The sequence below is a fragment of the Amblyraja radiata genome, chromosome 2 (assembly GCF_010909765.2).
Source record: "Amblyraja radiata isolate CabotCenter1 chromosome 2, sAmbRad1.1.pri, whole genome shotgun sequence".
NCBI lineage: Eukaryota > Metazoa > Chordata > Chondrichthyes > Rajiformes > Rajidae > Amblyraja > Amblyraja radiata.
In genome coordinates this window covers 66,013,856-66,036,831 of record NC_045957.1, presented here as the reverse complement: position 1 = coordinate 66,036,831, position 22,976 = coordinate 66,013,856, and the positions used below count along the sequence as shown (strand labels likewise).

General features: G+C 43.1%; 1 protein-coding gene across 3 annotated transcripts in view; it reads left to right on the top strand.

Moving 5' to 3' along the window:
• The window catches only part of adamts16 (ADAM metallopeptidase with thrombospondin type 1 motif 16), a 201,896-nt gene extending 184,195 nt beyond the window's left edge, over positions 1–17,701 (top strand). For all 3 annotated transcript variants that reach the window (XM_033048173.1, XM_033048183.1, XM_033048191.1), the window contains 5 exons: positions 3,699–3,903; positions 7,272–7,466; positions 10,906–11,130; positions 13,871–14,018; positions 16,344–17,701. In XM_033048173.1, the coding sequence (XP_032904064.1) occupies positions 3,699–3,903; positions 7,272–7,466; positions 10,906–11,130; positions 13,871–14,018; positions 16,344–16,459 (889 nt within the window). In that variant the 3' untranslated portion in view covers positions 16,460–17,701. The remainder of the gene's footprint in view (positions 1–3,698; positions 3,904–7,271; positions 7,467–10,905; positions 11,131–13,870; positions 14,019–16,343) is intronic.
• The last annotated feature ends 5,275 nt before the right edge of the window (positions 17,702–22,976 follow it).

Below are 22,976 nucleotides of genomic sequence, written 5' to 3'. Positions count from 1 at the left end.
CCTATTTTCTATGTTTCCAACTGTTCCTTGGCCAGTCCTGCCCTTGATTAGAACATAGTAGCCCACAGGATGTCAAGCTCACCATCAGAACCTGTTTGTGGACTTTATGGCCCTGTCCCACGGCACGAGTTCATTCCAAGAGCTCTCCCGAGTTTGCCCTGATTCGAACTCAGAGATTTACGGTAATGGCTGCTCGTCGGTACTCGGGGCTCTAGTGGACATTTTCCAACATGTTGAAAAATCTTCACGAGTCTTCCCGAGCTTACCTGCCGTTAGCGAGTCTTCCCGAGTACCTGCCGTTAGCATTACGAGCCGCTAAGAGACGTACCCGCTACGTTCATTCTCATGTTTGATTTTTTTTAAACTCGGGAGAGCTTTTGGAATGAACTCGTACCATGGGACAGGGCCATTAACCATTTGTGATTTACCAGCAAGATATTATTGTGTCAATAATAGTCCAATGCTGAATCAATTGCCACTGTTTAAGATGCTTTCCAAATTAAGTAAACAAGGGTGCTTTTCATGAGAACAGTCATGTCTCCTATCCTATTAACCATCCACCATGTGTGTCAGGAACTCTAGGTTTCTGCTTTATCTGATAATATAAATTCTCCCTGTGACATACCTTAATGGAAGCACTATAAACCACAGTTTAGCATATGGAAAATAATTGCAGCATTCAAATGCGTACCGATACACTCATAATCTCATAATTCATTCACGGTCAACAGTCTGCTAACTATGCAATATAATAAATTGATGATTGCAATAGAATTTTGCAAAAGCAGTTAAAATAGACTTTACCGAGAGAAACCAATGGCTCTTCATGCTGTGACACTATTTAATTAAATTCCACCACACTATTTGAAAGTTATTAAAGCCTGAACTGAACTGAGCCATTAGTTTTGAATGGTTCTACCTATTAACAACAAAATATTAACATACAAGTGTTTTTTAACCCCAAAAGGATATTGGACAGGTCGGGACCATATAAGGCAAAACGCAAAACTCAAGGGCCTGTCCCACTTAGGCGACCTAATCCACGAGTTCTGGCGAGTTTGCTCTCAACTCATACTCGCAGCATGGTCGACACAAGGTCGTAGGAGGTCTTCATAACTCTCCTTCATGCTCAAGAGTGGTCTCTGCGTACTCGAAGCGTTTATCTCAATATGTTAAAATAATGCCCGCGAGTAAAAAAAGGTCGCCATGGAAAAAATCGATACTTTTTTTACTCATAGGTTTAGTCGTAGTAGGTCGGCATGTTAGTCGTAGGTAATCGAGGGTAGTCGAAGGAAGTCATAGATAGTCTTCATCATAGTCAAACGGAGGCGAAGGAGGTCGTCTTCACTCTCCACTAGTGAAGACGACCAATCTTCCCGAAGTTAGGCGTAGCTAGTCGAAGATAGTCTTCAACATAGTTGAAGGAGGCCGAAGGAGGTCTTCAACATGTCATTTTTTTTTAAACTCTTCTAAACTCGCCAATTAGGTCACCCAAGTGGGACAGCCCCTTGACTCACGGACTATGTGTCAGACCCGAAATATTTTAATTCCTCCCGTATCCTTGCCAGTCCATCTCCCGGTTTGTACAAGCATTACAGGCTGCACAGAAGTCAATGATGGAGAAAGATCAGGCAGTTTTTGTCCCATGTGCTGGCAAGATGCTGGTTGGCGGGCAGGGTGGGAGGAGCAGTTTGACAAAGTTCTGTGGAGAAGAATAAGGTGCCATAGTGACCAAGACTTGTGAAAACCTGTGGACAGGAACTCAGCCCCATGCAGAAATATTTTGCAGTTACACCTTCAGTCGTTTATGTCTGCAGATCAACTTTGGTTTGCTTTAAAACAGAACAGTAAACCACAAAAACTGGCCCTTCAGCCCACAATGTCTACGTTGAACCTAATGCTAAATCTGATCTCTGCCTGCCCGTGATACATATCCCTCCATTCCCTGCTTATCCATGCACCTAATTAAAAGTCACTTAAAATGCCACAATTGTACCTGCCTCCACTACCACCCATGGCAGGCACCCACCACTCTCTAAAAACATAACATTTCTTGTACATCCTCTGTAAACGTTGTCCCTCTCACCTTAAAACTATGTCCTCTAGTATTTGATATTTCCATCCTGGAGGAAAAAAAGATTCTGACTGTCTACCCTAAAGATCCCAATTAAAATGCAGTCAGAGTTCTTTTGAACCATAATCAGAGCCATGGTTTGAATAAATAGATGAGGCTAAAGGGCCTGTCCCACTTAGGCGATTTTACAGTGGACCTGCCGGCGACTGTCACGTTCCCGGCAGTCGCCTGAAAAAAAACACACACACGCAAACACACACGCGTTCACACACACACACACACACACACACACACACACACACACACACACACACACACACACACACACACACACACCCACAGCAAAGGCGGGGGCCCGGGAAAGCGGGGGAGCGCTGTCTGAAATTCACACGGTGCAAAGCCAAGGTGATACGGACACACACCGCGATGGACAGAAAGGTTAAGATGGCTAGCACAGTGTACGGTAAGTCCTTTAAAAGAGGGGGGGGGGGGGGGCGAAGGGAGGGGAGAAGGGGTGGAGACACTTTTAAGAAGCCAGACAACATTTAATAAGTCAGAGATACACAGCTGTGAAGTTTGGCGGGCATTTAACATTACCGGTCGGTTATCCTTGGTTCTGAAAACTTGTGCTTACATTTTTTTTTCTCCAATGAGCCAATGAAAATGCCCGGTCAGCAAAGGCGATCAACTAAAACTACCTACAACTACCTCGATTACCCATAACTACATGGCGACCCCACTACAACTGCACCTACGACTACAGGATTATCGATTTTCTCCACGGCGACCAATGTTTTGGTCACAGAAATGTTTTCAAAATGGTGAACAATTTGCGGCAACCATACTGAGGCGGCGACTAGTTCACTAAATGCAGGAACTCCTAACGGCCTTGAAGGAGACTCACAAGAGACCACCGGCGAACATGTGGCGATCATGAGGGGAGCGCAGATTCTCCTGCATTCGCCTAAAAAGTCGCTGAAGAGGGACAGGCCCTTAGGTGTAGAACCCTACAGTTACAATGGGAAATCTGCAAAGCAAAATACCTGAGTTTTTCACCATGCAGTCACCTGGTTTCCATCAAATATCTAGTATTAAATGATAATAAAATATTGCTTTTAAATCCCAATTCGGTGAGATTGCTCATAAATAATAATCACTTGCTCTTGAGGCGACATCAATGTTCCCACAAAACTGTAACAGTGTCAAAAATGATTCACTTCCAGTTAACTTTACCTTTCAGGTTGCTAGGAAGCAAGCTATTTTTTTACCCATTTGCTATCTCTGAGCAATTTACCAGGCTTTTTACTTAAATAAATCAGCGTGGTTTAATCTTTTTAACAGGAGAGCTGAACATAAATGTTGATTAAAACTTCAAAGTTCAGTAAACCTCTGATTATCTGATGTACCTCTGACTGAGTGGGACAAAGGCAAGTTGATTCTAAAGTAAAGTGAGCCACACAGATTTGATATAACTAAGTTAATTCTGCCTAATGTGTTTCATTCGATCAAAAACAGCATTAGTGTGGGATAAGGTACTGATAAGAACAGACGTGACCTTGCATTCCAGGTTTCTGATAAGTCAGTTTTAATCCTCTGCTCGTGAACTGCTTTGATGTTTCCACAGCTGGGCTGTTGGCGATTGGGGAGAATGCAGCCAAACGTGTGGCAGAGGGGAGCAGCACAGGCAGGTCCGCTGCACTCGAAGAGTTGCTTACAATAAGCTTGAAGATGTGCACCAGATGTTATGCCCATTTCCGATGCCGATGCAAAAGCAAGTGTGTAACGTCCACAACTGTCCACCAGCATGGAGTGTAGGAGCCTGGTCTGAGGTACACGTCAAAGCCTTTACTGAAATAACTAACCATTATTCTGGTCTTTATAAAGAACAACTGATAGCGTGACCAACACTAATGTAAAGGTATTAATAGATCCAATGTTCCCGGTTCTGATGATGAACATAACCAATTAGAGGATTTTTAACATTTCATTATAAATTCAGCAATAGATAGAAAATATGCAATAACAATCCGAGGGATATGTGTAGATTACAATGCTTCTAGATATTGTTATTTGAACTATACATTGCATTCAAAGTTCTCTACACTATATTTTCCACACATTCATTGGATTGATCATAATTCAGTTGGTTGCACCAATCTTGTAAAGCATTAACTTCAAATACAAGTTTTAGAATGAAAAACAGAAATTTGTCCAATGCTCTTCAGGCTAACTACAAGGTTTAATCTCCCAACATTAATGTAAAAGTTACCGTTGATAAGATGAAAGCTAAGGAATAGACATCTCAAGATATGTTTCCTTAACTCCTGCAATTTGATCCAGGCTTCACTTCTCTGTAATTGCTTTGTAAATACCTGTCATTACACAAACCAGTTTTCTTCATATAGATCATTTCAAATAGTTTAGAAACGAAAACCAATTAAATTACTCATTGTACTATTACTTTATTCTGATCCGATAGAGTTCCTGATTAAATTAAATGTTGGCCTAGTTCTTGTATACCCACAACAACAGAGGTAAATTGAATGGTGCTGTAAGATGGCTGCTATTACTACAGTACACACTTTAACTGTGCTATCGTAACCAGGTACAGGTTGCTCACAAAACCTGCATATTAGAGTTTCAACAGCATGTCCATGATAACCAGTCATTGTTGCTGGTTGTGGTACATTGTCCCTGGGCCAAGTTTCAAGCAGGACAGAACTGATTAACACTTTACAACATGTTTGAAGGATCCGACAATGCAAGCCATAATGTGGTGAAAAAACAGCCATACTCGAGGTTCTGGACAGAAGTGGAGGAGGCTTTGGATGTCATAGTGAGGTCTTCCAGATACATAATAGGGGTCTGTTGGAAAAGATCACAGTCTAGGGCAATCCTGGGAATTGTTTCCCAGTCATAGTATTGTGTCTAAAGGCATCATCAAATGCCACCTCTCACCACAACCTCACACACTAATCCATGAAGTATACCCCCTGGATAATCATCCTGGATAAATGTTGTGCCCTTATTTAGGAAGGGGAAAAGCCTGGGAACTATAGGCTAGTGAGTCTAACATCTGTGGTCGGAAAGTTGCTAGCGTATTCCGAGGGATAGGATATAGATGCATTTAGCGGCCAATGGATGTTTAGGGTTAGGGTCAGCACAGTTTTGTGCATGGGAGGTTGTGTCTCTTGAATCTGATTGAGTTATTTGAAAATGTGACCAAAAAGTTTGATGATGGCAGAGCTGTAGACATTGTATGTATGGATTTCAGCAAGGCATTCGACAAAGTTCCACATGGTAGGCTGCTCTGGAAGGTTAGATCATATGGGATCCAAGGAGAGATACTGTAGCTAACTGGATAGAAAATTGGCTTGATGGAAGGAATCAGAGGGTGATGGTGGAAGGTTGTTTTTCGGACTGGAGGCCTATGACTAGAAGAGTACCTCAACGTTCACCTACACAGTGAATGGCAGGACTTTGTGGAAGGTGAGAGATCTTGGAGTGTAGGTATATAGTTCCTTGAATGTGGTGTCATAGGTAGATAGGGTGGTCAAGAAGGCTTTCGGCACATTGGCCTTATCAGTCATAGTGTTGAGTATAGAAGTTGGTAGGTCACGCTACAATTCTACAGCACATTAGTAAGGCCACGATTGGGGGAGACCCGGTGAGCAGGCTAGGACATTATTCCTTGGAGCGCAGGAGGGTGAGGGATGATCTTATAGAGGTGTATATGATCATGAGTGAAATAGATAGAATACATGCATACCCAATCATTTGCCCAGAGTAGGGGAATCAAGAAGCAGAGGAATTGGGTTTGAGGTGAGGGGGGGAGGAGAGAGATGTCATCACCTGAGGGGCATTTTTATTTTACATAAAGGGTGGTGGGTGTATGGAACGAGCTGCCAGAGGAGGTAGTTAAGGCACATAACATCACAACATTTTAAAAACATTTGGACAGGTACGTGGATAGGATAGGTTTTTGAAGGATATGGGCCAAACACAAGCAGGTGGGACTAGTGTGGATAGAGCACGTTGGTTGGCGTGGGCAAGTTGGGCCGAAGGGCCTGTTACCGAACTGTATGACTCGCCGATCACCTAATAGTAACTCGCTTCCCTCTTTCTTGGAAGACAAAGTAGCAGATTTCCCTCCAGCCCCCAAAACAAATGCTGTTCCCAGTTTTCCAGTTAATTGAGATGGAAAAGAAAAGAGGCCCGGAATATTTGCGGGCAGCAGTGAGATTGAAAACAATTGAAAAGGAAATGGATTGATGGGTACTGTTTTTGAATGATCATGTCCAGCTTATTGCAAAATGAGGTTTAGCACTTCACTGCACCATTCATGGTCATGCAGCAGACATTTTTCTGGTGTCATGGGCAGGCCTTTTTCCCTAATTGATGTAATTTGGAGCTCAAAGGTAGCACCAATTCAAGTGATGAAACAGTCTCAGTACCACAAGTTAACACTAACATTGTGTTAATTTTGTACTGCTCGTTCTACTTAAAGTGACATCCTGCTGAAATATAGAGACTCAACTGGGCTGCTTCAGAACTTGCTGCTGAAACATCCTCTAAATTCAGAGCCACAAAAGAAAAACTGCTGGGGGAACTCAGCGGGTAAGGTAGTATCTGCAGAAGGAAATGGACAGACAATGTTTCGGTTTGGGATTCTGCTTTATGAAAGGTCCCCACCTGAAACGTTAACTATCTTAATTGTTCCACAAATGCTGCCTGTCCTGCTGAGTTCCTGCAATAGACAATAGGTGCAGGAGTAGGCCATTTGGCCCTTCGAGCTAGCACCACCATTCAATGTGATCATGGCTGATCATCCCCAATCAGTACCCCGCTCCTGCCTTCTCCCCATATCCCCTGCCTCTGCTATTTTTAAGAGCCCTATCGAGCTCTCTCTTGAAAGCATCCCGAGAACCTGCCTCCACCGCCCTCTGAGGCAGGGAATTCCACAGACTGTTTTTTTCCAGTAGTTTTTTTTTTTTTTGCATTCTCTCCAAATTCTGTAGAGTGTCTTCAAACTATCATGGAATGCTTCCTCCAGCATTAGCTTGCTGAATTACACTCGCAATGTGTGCCTCAAGACTGTCCCAAGACTTTCTTTATCATCATGGACATAAGGAAACTTGTGTAAATTCTGATTTCTAAGCTAACAAGCCAATTATTTAACTGTTTTCCATCTCTCCAGTGTTCCCGGACATGTGGGAAAGGGTGGAGGAAGAGGAGTGTTGTTTGCAAGAGCACATATTCTACTGCGGGTACACAGATTCTACACGGCAGTTCCTGCAAAGCACAGCCGAAACCCAAGAGCCAGGAAACCTGCCTGCTGAAGCGTTGTCATAAGCATCGCAAAATGCAATGGTTTATATCTACATGGACTGAGGTACAGTAACCACCCTGAAAAGAATACATTAACTCATGGATCAACCAGTAATAGAACATCTATCTATACATAACTAAAACTCTGATCTTGTTATCTTCCGGTTTGGCGGTCTTTCTATTTGTGCAAAAATGGTTTGCGATAGCACTACGATTTTTCACCAGTTCACTCACCGTTCTCCTATGCTGCGAGTGGACCAGGTTTCGTTCCGATCGGTTGAATGTTGTAAAATTTAGTGAGGTTTAAAAATCTTAAAAAACGCTCGTGCGCAGATCGATCTCTTCTCCTGCCAGTCGGGCCGCGTAGATTGGTCTTTTCTCCTGTCGCTCCCGGGGACGGTCCACCCCTTCCTGCGCCATCGCTTCTTTACTGGAGCTGAGGATGGCCGGTGGAGCTTTCCAACTGGACACAATTTTCTAAGTGACCCAGCCCCAAGCAGCTCAGCCCCGGAGACCCGACCCAGCCCAGCCCAGAGTCGGAGACCCAGCCCAGCCCAGAGTCGGAGACCCAGCCCAGAGTCGGAGACCCATCCCAGCCCAGTGTCGGAGATGTCGCCAAACGGAAAGCGGAGACTCTGATCCCGGCGGAGGAGAACGACCAGTGCCCGCTGTGAGTCCCCATCGCACCTCCAATTCCAGCCAGTACCCCTCTGGTCCACCTCGCTGGCTCCTCTTCCCTCCCCCCCCCCCCCCCCCCCCCCATGGTCCCCCCCTCTCCCCCATGGCTCTTCCCCCTCTCCCCCACCCCACCCCCCCCAACACACCCCCCCTCCCCCATATTGTGTTGGGGAATGGGTTGCGTCGGGGGACCAGGCCTCCCGTGTGACTTGGACCCAACGGGTCCCACTTAGTCTAGTAATAGATAACTAACAACGATTGTTTGTATAGATTGGAGCACCTTTTGTTCTCAGCATTATGTGATAATATTTAAACATATAATATCCGGTGACTATTTTGTACCACCTTGTTGATTTCACTCGGGGGCCTCAGGACGCCAGACCCAGCTTGTTGCAATTTTTCATCAGAGGTACATGGGATGGGGATCATTTACTGTGCAATGCTCTTTTGGAGCATTGAGGGTAAACATGGAGCACGTTGTCTTGGGAGCACTCGAGATGGATATTACTGGAACCATATGGGCTCACTAGTTCAGCGAGTATCTCCTTGAGATAACCCATATAAGTTTGCAACTCATTACTTTGGACAGGTACATAGATAGGATAGCTTTAGAGGGATATGGGTAAAATTCAGGCAAATGGGATCGGCTTAGATGGGCATCTTGGTCAACATGTTTAAGTTGGGGCAAAGGGCCTGTTTCTGTGCTCTATGACTATACAATTCATCTTCATCCTTTCCCTGCCCCAGTCACACTGCTGTCAAACCTCAATCTGCCAGTCCACGATATCCCAAGATCCCAAACCTCCTATGCATCACTCCACCCTACCCCAACCCCCATCAACCATATCTCCTCTGCCATCAGATTATTTATTCATCCCACTGTCGTAAAGCTGTAGTACTCTCCAGCTTGCTGTATGGATGTGAAACATGGACCTTGTGCAGGAAACACATCCGGCAGCTTGGGAAATTCCACATGCGCACTCCGCGGTTCATCAAGGGCATTCGCTGGCAAGACAGGGTGACCAACGTGGAAGTGCTGGACCGGTCTGGCTTCACAATCATCGAAACAATGATGAGCATTCATAGCAAAAGGATTTGAATATCGGAGCAGGGAGGTTCTACTGCAGTTGTACAGGGTATTGGTGAGACCACACCTGGATTATTGTGTACAGTTTTGGTCTCCAAATCTGAGGAAAGACATTCTTGCCATAGAGGGAGTACAGAGAAGGTTCACCAGACTAATTCCTGGGATGTCAGGACTTTCATATGAAGAAAGACTGGATAGACTCGGCTTGTACTCGCTAGAATTTAGAAGATTGAGGGGGGATCTTATAGAAACTTACAAAATTCTTAAGGTGTTGGACAGGCTAGATGCAGGAAGATTGTTCCCGATGTTGGGGAAGTCCAGGACAAGTGGTCACAGTTTAAGGATAAAGGGGAAATCCTTTAGGACCGAGATGAGAAAAACATTTTTCACACAGAGAGTGGTGAATCTCTGGAACTCTCTGCCACAGAAGGTAGTTGAGGCTAGTTCATTGGCTATATTTAAGAAGGAGTTAGATGTGGCCCTTGTGGCTAAAGGGATCAGGGGTTATGGAGAGAAGGCAGGTACAGGATACTGAGTTGGATGATTAGCCATGATCATATTGAATGGCGGTGCAGGCTCGAAGGGCCGAATGGCCTACTCCTGCACCTATTTTCTATGTATCTATAAAGGCCCAGCTTCGATGGACAGGCCGTGTGATCCAGGTGGATGATTCCCACATGCCTTGTCAACTCCTGTACGAAGTTCTGTCACAGGGTGCCCAAAGACACGGTTCAAAGACTGTCAAGGACCACCTCCGGCACGCAGACCTAGCCGTAAAAGAACTGGAAACCCGTGCCAGTGACAGGACTGGCTGGCATACAACCACATGTAAGGTGGTCAGCAGTCTAGAAGACAATTGCCAAAGCCGACTCATTAGTGCCGGGGACAGGAGGAAGACTGCAACCCTAAATCCTCCCACAGCGGCCTTCGTGCTCCTACTGCACCCGCGTGTGTGGCTCGCACATCGGACTCGTGAGCCACACTCGATCCAACAAGACATGAGACTGCACAACCATGATATCATCATCTACGACTGGCCACCACCATACCATTCCTGAATCCAAAAATCAATCCAGTAAAATATCACCAGCACAGAGGGTTGTGGAGTTTTAAAATCAACCACAGTCCCGGTGAATGGTAGAGCAGGCACGAGGGGCAAAACGGCCTGGCCCAGCTTCTATTTCTTATTCTATAACTCGGTTCATTATTATTCACACGGACACCAAATGCAAGGAAAAAGTACCATTTGTCCAATGTGCAACGACAAATCAGTGGAAGGCACATGAGACTGCAGGTGCAGGAATCTGGAGTAAGACAGGAGGGCAGCTGGGGATATCGAGCAGGTCAGTCAGCGTCTGTAGAGGAAAAATGACAGTCGATTGAGTCAAGAGCCTTTGTCGAGCCAAATCAGCAGAGACTGTGAACAATAAAGTTTCTAACTAGGGCTTGAAAATTAGTATGGAAAATCATATAGCCTGATATCATGTTTGGTCCCAAACTTGTGGTCTTAATTTGAGTTTAATTTGGAAATAAGCAAAGAAACTGAAGGGATGACACTCCAGCATGCAGGATTGCACACTTTGCTTTAATTTCCTGTCTTATGTTTATGGCAGCTGCTCTCTATGCCCAGTCTTGCTGAAGTTGCCTCCTTGGCCTGATTTAATCTGAAGTTCAAAAATTACCACCGTCCAGAAGTTTAAATCTCATTACACTTCTGTTACTTTTTCTCCTTCTTTAGTGTTCTGTAACTTGCGGTAAAGGGATTCAGAAGAGACACTTGAAGTGTGCAGACAAAGACACTTCTGGAAAGTACAAAGAGTTTGCTTACAAAAGATGTAATCACTTGCCAAGACCCAATCTAGAGCTGGAGAGAGCCTGTGTTGTACGAGTGTGTCCAAAACCACCAAACGAGACCGCTTTCAGCAACGCACTGACCAGCTGGTACGCCTCGTCCTGGTCTCAGGTAGGAGCATGTTGATATTCCAGTAACATTCCAGCAGGAATCAAGTGGAAGCGTGGTAGCTTTGGTCATGGGATTGCCAGTGTATGCAATGACTTGGAACTAAAACCCAAATTTAATTGGAGAACTTTACCAGCAAGTGTACCTCTAAACATTCAGGCAAATATCATTGGAATGATCTTTAAGGTTACAATTATACTGTACTGCTTTCTCTTAAGAAATTAATTCCAATTATGAACAGTTTTCTATATTACAAGAAACCCTAAGCCTTCGAATTACCCAATGCCAAAAAAAAATGTTTTTGATCATTTTATCGTCACAATGAAGGGTCAGTGAATTAGTTAATCTGTAGTAGTACTGGGATCAATAAATTGAGACCACCAGCTTGGACAGTACTGAGATTGGTGAGTTAAATTGATCAGTAAAGACCTATCCAGGGATCAGTGAATGACTCCACCAGCAAGGACCTGTCCTGGCATTAGTGAATGCCTCTATCAGCAGCTGCTAGCAAACAAACTATGCCTTGCTGCCATCAGCATATTGTAGCCTTGGAAATATTTTAAACTAAGACAAGTTATTTTACGGGGTTCATTGGTTAGCCCATTCTAAAATTAATCATAGTGATGAATCGCCTATTTATTCCTGTCAATCTTTTATTGCTGTGCCTTCATCAGTTGAGGTTGGACAGATTTACACCAACTAAAATTATTTGACTAATATCTGAATGTCCATTTGTTATGGCCATTTGTTTTGGATTTATGCTCAACCACAGAGCCTTGCACTTTGGGAGGGTCTATCAGAAATTTGGGACGGGGGCTATAGATACAGTTTTTGTCCTGCAGTTTCTGCCCCCTAATGGATGAAAGTCACACAACACGTTTGTAAACATTGCAAAAAACAATTATTTTTCATTGTGTCTCAGAAGAAATTACAGAGACATACTAGTAGTGCCTTGGTTTGGACATAATTTACTTCCAAATTCTGCAAAATGTTCTAAGGGTGAAAATGCATCTTTGGGAATTGCAGTCTGATGGCAAAGCTCAATCCTGGTGCCACAGAACCAGAATCAATCTGTAGTGTAGAGCTCCTTGTTGGACTAAACCTAGGCAGATTAAATAATTCCCCATCATATCTGGATATTCCATTCCACTTGAGTCGTGAATACCAGGATACTATAAGTATCGCCACCGTGGAATTACTTATCAGTTGGTTCAAGTTTAATTTTTGTATGTTGATGTTACTCTGGAACACTGGGTTTTAGTGCAAAGAAGCAAATTGTGTAAAGCATTCACCCAGTCTCTTGCCCAGAGTAGAGGAATTGTAAACCAGAGGGCATAGGAATAAGGTGAAGGGGAATAGATTTTATAGGAATATGAGGGGCAACTTTTTCACGCAAAGGGTGGTGGATGTATGGAACGAGCTGCTGAGAGAGGTAGTTGATGCAGGGATTATCACAACTTTTGAGAAGCAATTAGACATGGATAGGACAGGTTTAGGGGGATATGGGCTAAACGCAGGTAAATGGGACTAGTATGGATGGTGGGGGTGGGAAAGTTGGGTTGAAGGGCCTGTTTCCACACTGCTTGACTCGAATGTGCTGTATTTAAAAGCGAAGCTGCATAGCAGGTTTGGTGGCAGTAGGATGGACAATTAAAGTCGCAAACTGAACACAGTTACATCACCCAATCTTCATTAGTTTCTCCAATGTATAAGAGACCACATTGTGAGAACTGTTTGCAGTATACTGGAAGAAGTGAAAGTGTTTTCAGAGCCTTTATGTTATTTTGTTTGTGTGTCCTCTCACCAAACTGACCTCATTTACCCATCAACCTAGTTTTTCAACCACTTAAAACCACAGCAATCCTACATTCACCCTCTGGAAATATTCCCTTCGTCATATCCCTCGATTCCTCGGCTCTGCAACGTAAACGCTTCCATTTTCTGTTTTTTTAATTCTTCTATAAATAATTTAGTTTAGTGACAATTGTTGGGCCGAGGTTAAATCTGTTTTCAGTTATATGGTTTTTTTTTAATGTTAATATTTATTTGTTTGGTTGTTTAGTCCATTGGCATTCACCACTTTACCAGTGTATAACAGACACATGATATAATACATAGGATGTGCTGGAATCATGTTTCCCTTTATTTCCATGATAACACCTTCAATATACAGTAAACCCTTATTATTACGGGCCTCTTTATAATGGATTGTGGTTAGAGCAGACGGACCTACTGACCTTCACTCCAGGCTGGGCTGCCGAGCCGCCCTCTGCTGTACTGCCCCTCCGGCCGCTTCCAGGTCGGACCTACTACCACCACCGTCAGCCCACACAGCTCCCTCAGCCACCTCCAGGCTGCACCTGCCGCCCCCACCAGGCTGCACCTGCCGCCCCCACCGCCGACCCTTACCTGCGTTTCAGCCGCCCGCAATGACCACCGATCCTCGCCTCTCTCCCAGCAGGCCAGGGCTGTCAACTCACCTGGATTCCAGGCCCAGTTCAAGACCAAGAGTCCGAAGGAGGGTCTTGACATGAAATGTCACCTATACATGTTTGCCAAACACCTGCTGAGTTACTCCAGCACTTTGTGTCCTTTTGTTATTAACCAGCATCTGCAGTTGTTTGTTTGCACTACATGAACGATGATAATCCCTTACTGGATTATAGCAGAACAAGGGTTTACTGTATTTCACTTCTCTAGAAGAGATCATGCAGTGACAGATTTCCCCCACGTTCCTCTCTAGTGCTCCGTTAGCTGCGGGGGAGGGGTGCGGGCTCGTGCAGTACACTGTCTTGCGTATGGCAGACCCACCTCAGGCTGTCTTCTGCATCAGAAACCAGCCACAACAGAAGCCTGCAACACCAATTTCTGTCCTGTTCCCGAAAGGAAAGGTGAGAGCACAAAGATTGTCTTGCACTGATAATTCCTTTAACATCCCTTCTGGAAATTAAGCTACAATTTTATGTTTGCACATTTTTACAATATGATTTTAATAAAAATCATGAGAGGAATAGATTGTGTAGATGCACAGAGTCTCTTGCCCAGAGTAGATGAATCGAGGACCAGAGGACATAAGTTTAAGGTGAAGGGAAAAGATTTAATAGGAATTTGAGAGATAACTTTTTCACACTTTTGATGGGTGTATGGAACAAACTGCCAGAGGAGGTAGTTGAGGCAGGGACAATCCCAACATATAAGAAACAGTTAGATAGGTACATGGATAGGATAGGTTTGGAAGGAAATGGGCCAAACGCGGGCAGGTATAGCTGGGACATGATGGCCGGTGTGGGCTAGTTGGGCCGAAGAGCCTGTTTCCACACTGTATCACTCTATGCCTCTATTTTAAATGCTATATTATAGAAACATGCCATGCATCATCATGGTCCTCAAATTAGAGAGAGCATATGGTTATATATCATGTAGTACAAGACCGTGTAGCAAGCACAGATCTAGCTGTAGCTACTTATTTCTGATAGTTACTAAGGCATTTGTCTATTGGAGAACATATTTATAACATTTTATATATTAATGGCTTTAAAATTATTGGTTTGCTTACTGCTCTAAAACTTGAAACACCGTTTTGTGTTCCTTCCCACTACAGTAACGGGTCCTTTTCCCTTCCAATGAATCTCTCAGGTATCATCTCAAAAATTGTTTAGGTGAAAATCGTGCATTAATTATTTCATTTATTCTAACAAATAAGCATTTTGAAGTGTGGTCCAACCTGAAAGAGTAGATGTCTAATAATTATCTTGCTAAAAGATGGAACGAAAAGTCCACATTTGTCATTTTGGTTTCCCAAGTGGAGCAAGTGAAGGAAGATGTGCCTTCAAATTATAAACTATGTGCATTTTAAGGTGCACACTGTGTGGATTCTGGGTGATGTGCACCATTTAAACAGACTCAAGCCTTCTCATTGCCTGAGGGTTGGTTCATCAACGATAGAAACTGAAATTGGAAACACACATCAAGTAGTTCTTCCTTCAATTCAATTATACTTCATTGTCACATGTACAGCACCTAGGTACAGTGAAATGCTTTGTTTTGCATACAACCCAATAAAATCATATAGTAGACCTCGCCTAAGCAGAACACAAGTGTCGCCATGTTGCCGCTGACAAAGTTACAAAAGTCCTTCAGGTCCACCCCCAGTTGTCCAGTTGATCACATCCTCCCTCCCCTCATGAGACCCCATTGCTGTGCTGACTATGACAATCCCAATACCTTCCCCAACTACCCATGATCAAACCCTCTTGGCTTCGGCACAGCTCCTCGATCCTACTAATGAAGTGACAATAAACAGCCTTCTCACCCCGGAATGTTATTTCAGCCTCTTAATATTACCTCCACCCACCCAACTTCCACAGCAGAAACAAACCAAAACTGAAACCTGCACTGTGGTGGAACGAGTGGTGAAATAATTTTTATAAGAAAGCTATTGCGGCTCTGAACCGGGCCCTGCTGAGTGCCCCCCATCCCCCTGGACTGTCTCCCTTGGATGGTCACATCGCACAGACACATCTGCACTTTAGTCTGTTGAACCGTTTTGACTGTTTTACTGTTCTTTTTACAATCCATGTTCTCGGGATATCCAAATCCAAATTTTATTAGTTATTTATGTTATGACATCGGTTGGAAGCTGCATACCAAATCTCGTTGCGCTTATGTGCAATGACAATAAAATATATTATTATTATTATTATTATTATTATCTTATTAACCACGTACACAATAGAATTTTGCAAGAGTGAATCCTTGAGAAATGTGTTTGGTGGCCAGCTGCGTGCCACCAACAATGCAGCTCTCCAGGATGAAAGAACTCAATGTGTTAGTCCATTATTTATACTCAATTGAATTTGCAGGAGCTCCTCTTATGGTTTCACAATAAAACAAGGGCATAGTTCACCTTTCAGCGATGTCCCCTCAATTTCACTTTCCAACGGCTCCATGCCCTCTTCTACTGAAGGACAGAAAATTGTTAAAGAGGGATAAGTGAGGTAAACCATGAACATATGCTTGGTGAAAAATAGTAGATATGTATTATGTATATCAAGCCACTGAATACTACTGTGACCTTTATGCCCCTTTGACGTCACCTGCAATGCATTTCAGCAAAGGGAAGAATTTAATGATGAAGCGTTTATAAATATGAGTAAATAAATATTGTTTCTTTTCTCTCTCCCCATGTCCTCTCTCCAAAACTTGACACACCAAAGATGTTTTTTGCAAAGATTATTTCAACTGGTGTTACCTGGTACCACAGCACGGTGTGTGCAATCACAAGTTCTACGGCCAGCAATGTTGCAAATCATGCTCCAAGTCTAATATATAAAAGAACTTATGAATCAATGGAATTTTCATATGAACAAGCTGCAGATTTTAATTTGTGTTGCCTCGGATGGCTGAAGAAATCAAGACCATCAAGACTTTAACTTGCACATGAGACATGGCATCATTCTACTCATCAATTAGTGGGGTAAAAGACAGTTTTTGCTTTAAATACTTTACCACCACCAGATCAGTGTAATGTTTGCAGCCCTGTCCATATTGGATCCTCGGATTCCCACATAACAGTGAACATAACTGTACAGTATCAAGGACTTCGATGAATGAATGGAAGATATTACCAGCTAAAACTTTTCATTGAACTGTAAAATGTGGCCATGTGTAACAAATTGAACAAAGACTTTGAAAACTAGGAGACAATTAACAACATACCATGCAAATGCAGGCAGAGAACAGAGTGGGTTGGAGGAGTGCAGTGGGATTGGAAAGATAGGTGAAGTGAATTTTTCCCAGCTTATTTATTTTACCTCATTTAGATCAACTGATGACCATTAATGAAAACACACTGTGCTAAACTAAAACTACTGTAGCTATTATGCCGTTGTAGTGAGCCCTATACCCACTGATTTCACAAAGTGTTGGCCTTTAACTGATTCAATGGTGCTATTTTTTTTTTTAAAGACCAGTAAGCACATGTAGCTGTTAATTATCAAATCAAACTCTCAAAATATTTACTTCTGTAGAAGCAGATACAAATGGTCTATTTTGAGAGAAGGGATAATAATTACACAAGCTCATTACAGGACTTAAGGTATTTTATTTATTTATCAAAGTGATAGGTCTTTTTAGAACTGGTCATTGTTATTGAAAATGAAGTTCCACTCTGTGCACTACAGCTAAATGTATGCCATAATTGAGAGCCAGAGACCGACTTTAATCTGTGTCACACTTTTTAAAGTATCATTCATTATAGTACTTTCACATTATTATTGTTGAGCTTCATGGTACCACTAAATTAACAATGGTGCTTTCAATTGCAACCCTAGTATAATTTTTTTAAAGCAAAAGTTCTAATTTATTTACAATTATCTTGCAAAATTGTTGATATCTTTGCCTTTTGAAAGGAAAGCAATGCATGGTTTAAATAATCAGAATTGTTGAAGTACCATTGTTACTTTAAACTTTATGCAATTCTGTGCAGAAATACTGTAAAAGTTTTTCACCCAGCTGTGAGAAAAATATTTATGTTTTTATGGAGTTTTGTAATAAAATTTCACTAAAAATGTGATAGTTTTTGTTTTATGCATCTGTAAACGACTTCGATTCTTGTTTGAGAAAGATAATTAACTCGGATCAACTAATATTTTGAGGTGTAATGCCTATTCTATTAGAAGAATATATCAAAGTCCCCAAATGGTTGTTGGAAAAAGATTTCATTCTTCACCAATCACTCGCTCTCAGGATCAAACCCGGGTCTCTGGCACTGTAAGGCAGCATCTCTACCGCTGTGCTACACTGCCGCCCTTGGTAGAACACAAAGTGCTGGAGTAACTCGACGGGTCAAGCAACACTCGACGGGACACGAGCAGATAACATTTCAAGTTCCAAGCTGAAGTGTCGCCAAATATTCCCTCCACAAATACTGCCTGACCCACTGAATTACGCCCAAACATTGTGTTCGAAGAAAGGATATAACATTAATACACAATCTCTAATGCCCGCTACTCCGCTGCTTTGGATACTTGGCCCTTTGCACCCTGAATGGAGATGACAGAGGCAGGAGCAGTAGTTAAAATGTGTGAAAATGCAAAATGCTGCAGATGATGGAAATCTGAAATTAAAACACAATGCTGCATCTGAGGAAAGTGTAAAATAATCAACATTTATAAAGAAGGGTTAAAAACCTTAAGAAGGGTCTCGACCCGAAACATCATCCATTCCTTCTCTCCAGAGATGCTGCCTGTCCTGCTGAGTTATTCCAGCTTTTTGTGTCTAACCGTTTAAACCAGCATCTGCAGTTCCTTCCAACACGTAAACCTAGCACTAATCCCTTTGGCACACTACTACTCACAGGCTCCAATCTTTACACTATCACTCTCCGACTCTTCCAACTAGCCAATTTTCTATCCAATTGTTCAGTTTACCTTGGATCCCATGCGATCGAACTAAAATGGAACTTAAAACTCCTTCCATACTTTCATTGTGGAATACCAAATTGTAAGTAAGTTTCTGTTTGCCATTCCACAGATGACCAAAGTTCTTAACAAGTGGCAACCTGCTGCGAAACACAATCTTGGGAAATTTGAGAGTAGACAGGTTTAGTATATTGTCAAGGCTATTAAAATCCATGAGAAATGGGGGCATCCAGTTCTTTAAGCCACTCAACCATTCATTAAGATTATAACCAATTTTCCATTTTACCAGCACTCTCCCCATAACCCTTGATTCCCTTAACATCCAGAAATACGTTAATTTGTGTTTTGAACAAACATAGTGGCTGAACGCCACCCCAAGATGGCGGCGCTGCCTTAGCAGCTGCGGCTCGCCTGCAGTCCGTCTTTTTTTTTTCTTCTTTGTGTTGTTCTTTTGTCCTGTTTGAGTTCATTTTTGGTTTATTGTGTATGTGTGTGGGTGGGGGGGAGTAAACATGATTTTGGTCTCTTATTTCGGGGGGATGCGACTTCTCTTGTCATATCCCCCGTCTCCGTCTCCGCCTGCGCCGAGGCCTAATAGTGGAGCTGGCGGCCTCGGAGCTGCGGCAGTGGCGACCCGACCCCGGAGCGGGCAGTGGCAGTGGCGACCCGAACTCGGCGCAGGCAGCGGCTGCGGCGACCCGACCCCGGAGCGGGCAGCGACTGCGGCAGCAGCCACCAGACCTCGGAGCGGGCAGCGACTGCGGCAGCAGCGATCCGACCTCGGAGGACTGGCCGCGGGCCCGGTGGACGACATCGTCGGGAGCTCGCAGGTTGGTGACCTGTTCTGGAGGGCCACAGCTTCGGCGGCTTCGACCACCCCGGGCCGCGGAGCTGAACCGGCCCGTTCGCGGAGCTTGGATTCAGCCGCGGGACTGACATTACTTACCATCGCCCGGCGGGGTCACAACATCCGAAGCCTGGATCGCCTCGGCGCAGAGGGAGAATAAGAAGGAAAGAGACAAAAACTTAAGACTTTTGCCTTCCATCACAGTGAGGAGTATTCAACTCACTGTGGTGGATGTTAATTTGTGTTTTTTGTGTATGTTTTTGCCATTTTTTACTATATGTAGGACTGCAAGGCAACAAAATTTCGTTCAGACCGCAAGGTCTGAATGACAATAAAGGCTACTTTACTTTACTTTACTTTACTTCCATGGATGTTCAAGGTGGAGAAAACCATCACCCTCCGACATGAGTAATTTTTCTTAATTTCAGTCCTCGTTGATCATTCCCATATTCTGTAACTATCTTTTGGGTCAATAGATATATATATTCCAATATAAATATATCCCAATGAGTGGAAACGTTTCCTTGCATCCAGCCTGTTAACCTTTTCAGATGTTTTTATGTTTTGATGAGATTTCTCTCATTCTTCTGAGAACATACATTTCCAGTCTACTCAATCTCTCTTCACATAGCAAACAGACATTCCCTGTATGGATCGACGTGGACTCAGTGGGCCAATAACCATCAGGCTATTAAACACTACAACCTCCAAATAAGCTCTGAACTACATAGACTTGGGGGCACTGTTTTTGTCTTTGCTCTATTATTGTTTGTTATACGATATATACATATCATGCATACACATACATAAATACACACACATAGTTCCATTTTGGGACATATGATTAAACCTTCTCTATGGCAATTATATCCTTTCTGAGGCAAAGAGACCAAAACAGTGCTCCATCATAAACTCAATAAGGACTTGTTTAAACCAGCATCTGCAGTTCCTTCCTTCCTACACATCTTGTATAACTATTATTCGATAAGCTTGTAAAAGGTAATAGCTATAGCAGATGACACCATGGTGACTCTTTGAATTGATACTTTAATATGATACTTAAATATTGTAGGATGACAATGTCGACCCAGGCTTAGAGAATAGCCCTAGACAACTCCAGATTGCAGGTCTTGGTGAAGATCTATGTATCTTTAAGGCACAGGCGAGGCCCCAGATGACTGGAGAGTTACCAATATTGGGAATGGGAGAGTCCCCCTCCCATTCCCTCACTGAACTGTCAGAATGAGGCCCAGCGAAAATTGGAGAAACAACACCTCATATTTCGCTTGGGCAGCTTACACCAGCATGTATGAATATTGACTTCTCCAACTTCAAGTAATCCTTGCGTTCTCCCCTTCTCAGTTCTCTGACTAGTCTGACTATCCTTGTTTACATTTTATCTGTTTGTTGTTACCTTCTCCTAGCTAACAATGATCTATTCTACATTTTTCCTTGATCTGCATTTTCACACCTTACACTTCCTTATCTCTGTATCTTCCTCTCCCCTGACTCAGTCTGAAAAAGAGTCTCGACCCGAAATATCACCCATCCATTGTCTCCAGAGGCTGCCTGTCCCGCTGAGTTACTCCAGCATTTTGTGTCTATCTTCGATTTAAACCAGCACCTGCAGTTCCTTCCTACAACATGCCATTATTGTTCCGTTCTTTAAGAAGGGAAGTAATATTCCATGGAATTAGAGGCCTCAGATCAGAGATACAGTGCGGAAACAGGTCCTTCAGCCTACTTAGTCCACGCTGACCAGCAATCGCCATGTACACTAGCATTATCCTACTACTAGGGACCATTTACAATTTTACCGAAGTCAATTAACCTCCAAACCTGTACGTCTTCGGAGTGTGACAGGAAACCGGAGCACCCGGAGAAAATCCATGGTCAGCACCCATGGTCAGGATCGAACCTGGGTCTCTGGCACTGTAAGCAGCAACTCTACCGCTGCCTCACTGTGCCGCCCTCAGTGGCAAGGAAGCTACTGGAGAGGGTTCTTTGGGATAAGATTTACTCCCATTTGGAAGCAAAGGAGCTAATTAGAGACAAGAGGGCATTGTATGCAGCAGGTCATATCTTACTAGTTCGAGTTTTTAATGAAATGATGAAGGTGATCAATGAAGGCAGGACAGTGATGTGGTATAGATGGATTTCAGTAAGCCATTTGATAAAGTCTCTCACAGTAGACAAATCCAGAAGATTACGATGCATAGGATCCTGAGACTTGTTTGGATTCAGAACTAGCTTACTGATGGAAGACAGAGTTGGGGTGGAATGGTGTTATTCCAGCAGGAGTTCAGCTGGGATTTTATGCTGAGCCTCTGCTATTTGTGAGAGATATGATTAAATAAAGATGGGTTAGTTAATAAGTTTGCATTTGTGAATGGTGAAGTTGCAGACAGAGAATAAGACTGTCAAAGTGCACAGCGGCATAGAACTTAATTTAAGTTGGCATCGTGTTTAGCACAGGCATTGTGGGCCTAAGTTCATGCTGTACTACTGTACTAAATTCTGAACATTAAAGCTGATATTTTTTATTTAATAATACATCTGCATATGCAAGTTGCATTAAATCCAAACTATTAGATTACTGCAATTTTCACGGTTTAACTTTCTAATCATTAAGTAACTCTGCTGTTTTAGTTTTAAACATAGTCAGAAATAAACATTCCAATAAATGTATATTTCAGCGGATTCCTGTCTAGCGGCATTGCTGTCATGAAATATATTTTTCCTATCCCTCGTTGCTTTAATTTGGCACGTTATTTCCTCCACCATTTATATCTCTATTCTTCTCTTCTGTTTTCTTCCCTGTACACATATTGTGTGTCTCACTGGCCTTGCCCCTTTTATATTCATGATGGTTATTCTGTTGTTGCACTGCTCACCAGCAGATGGAGTTACACGGAGGTTTACAAAGGTATGGAGGTAGATATTCCCAGCACCAAAATAATCAGTAACCAATATCAATGATGTTGTAGCTTTAGGAAAACTGACACAGATTTCTATCTCCCTCACTTTTAAGTTTAGTTTAAAAATATAGCGTGGAAACAGGCCCTTCCGCCCACTGTTCATGCCGACCATTGATCACCCGTATTTCCATGTTATCCCAATTCCTCATCCCACACTTTACAAAGCCAATTAACCTACAAAACCTGCACATTTTTGGAATGCACGAGGAAACTGGTAGACCCGGAGAAAACCTATGCGGTCACAGGGAGAAAGTACAAACTCCGCACAGCCAGCACCTGAAGTCAGGATCAAACCCAGGTCTTTTGTGCTGTGAGGCAGCAGCTCTATTACTGTACTACTGTGCTACCCAAATAATAATAGTTAAAAAGTAACAGAAATCTTTCAAGGGTAGGTGTATGGTGCATTTCCATTTCAGTTGGGGAGCATCATGTTGTATTTCTAAGCACACACAACCCTTTGTGCTGGATAGAAGCACCTACAAATTCTAAAGGGCCTGTCCCACGGGCGTCATTTGCATGATGCGCTGGTCGTGACGCGTAAATTATGTCGCATAAATTATGTTGCATAAATAGCGCTCAAATGACGCCCAAGTGGGACAAGCC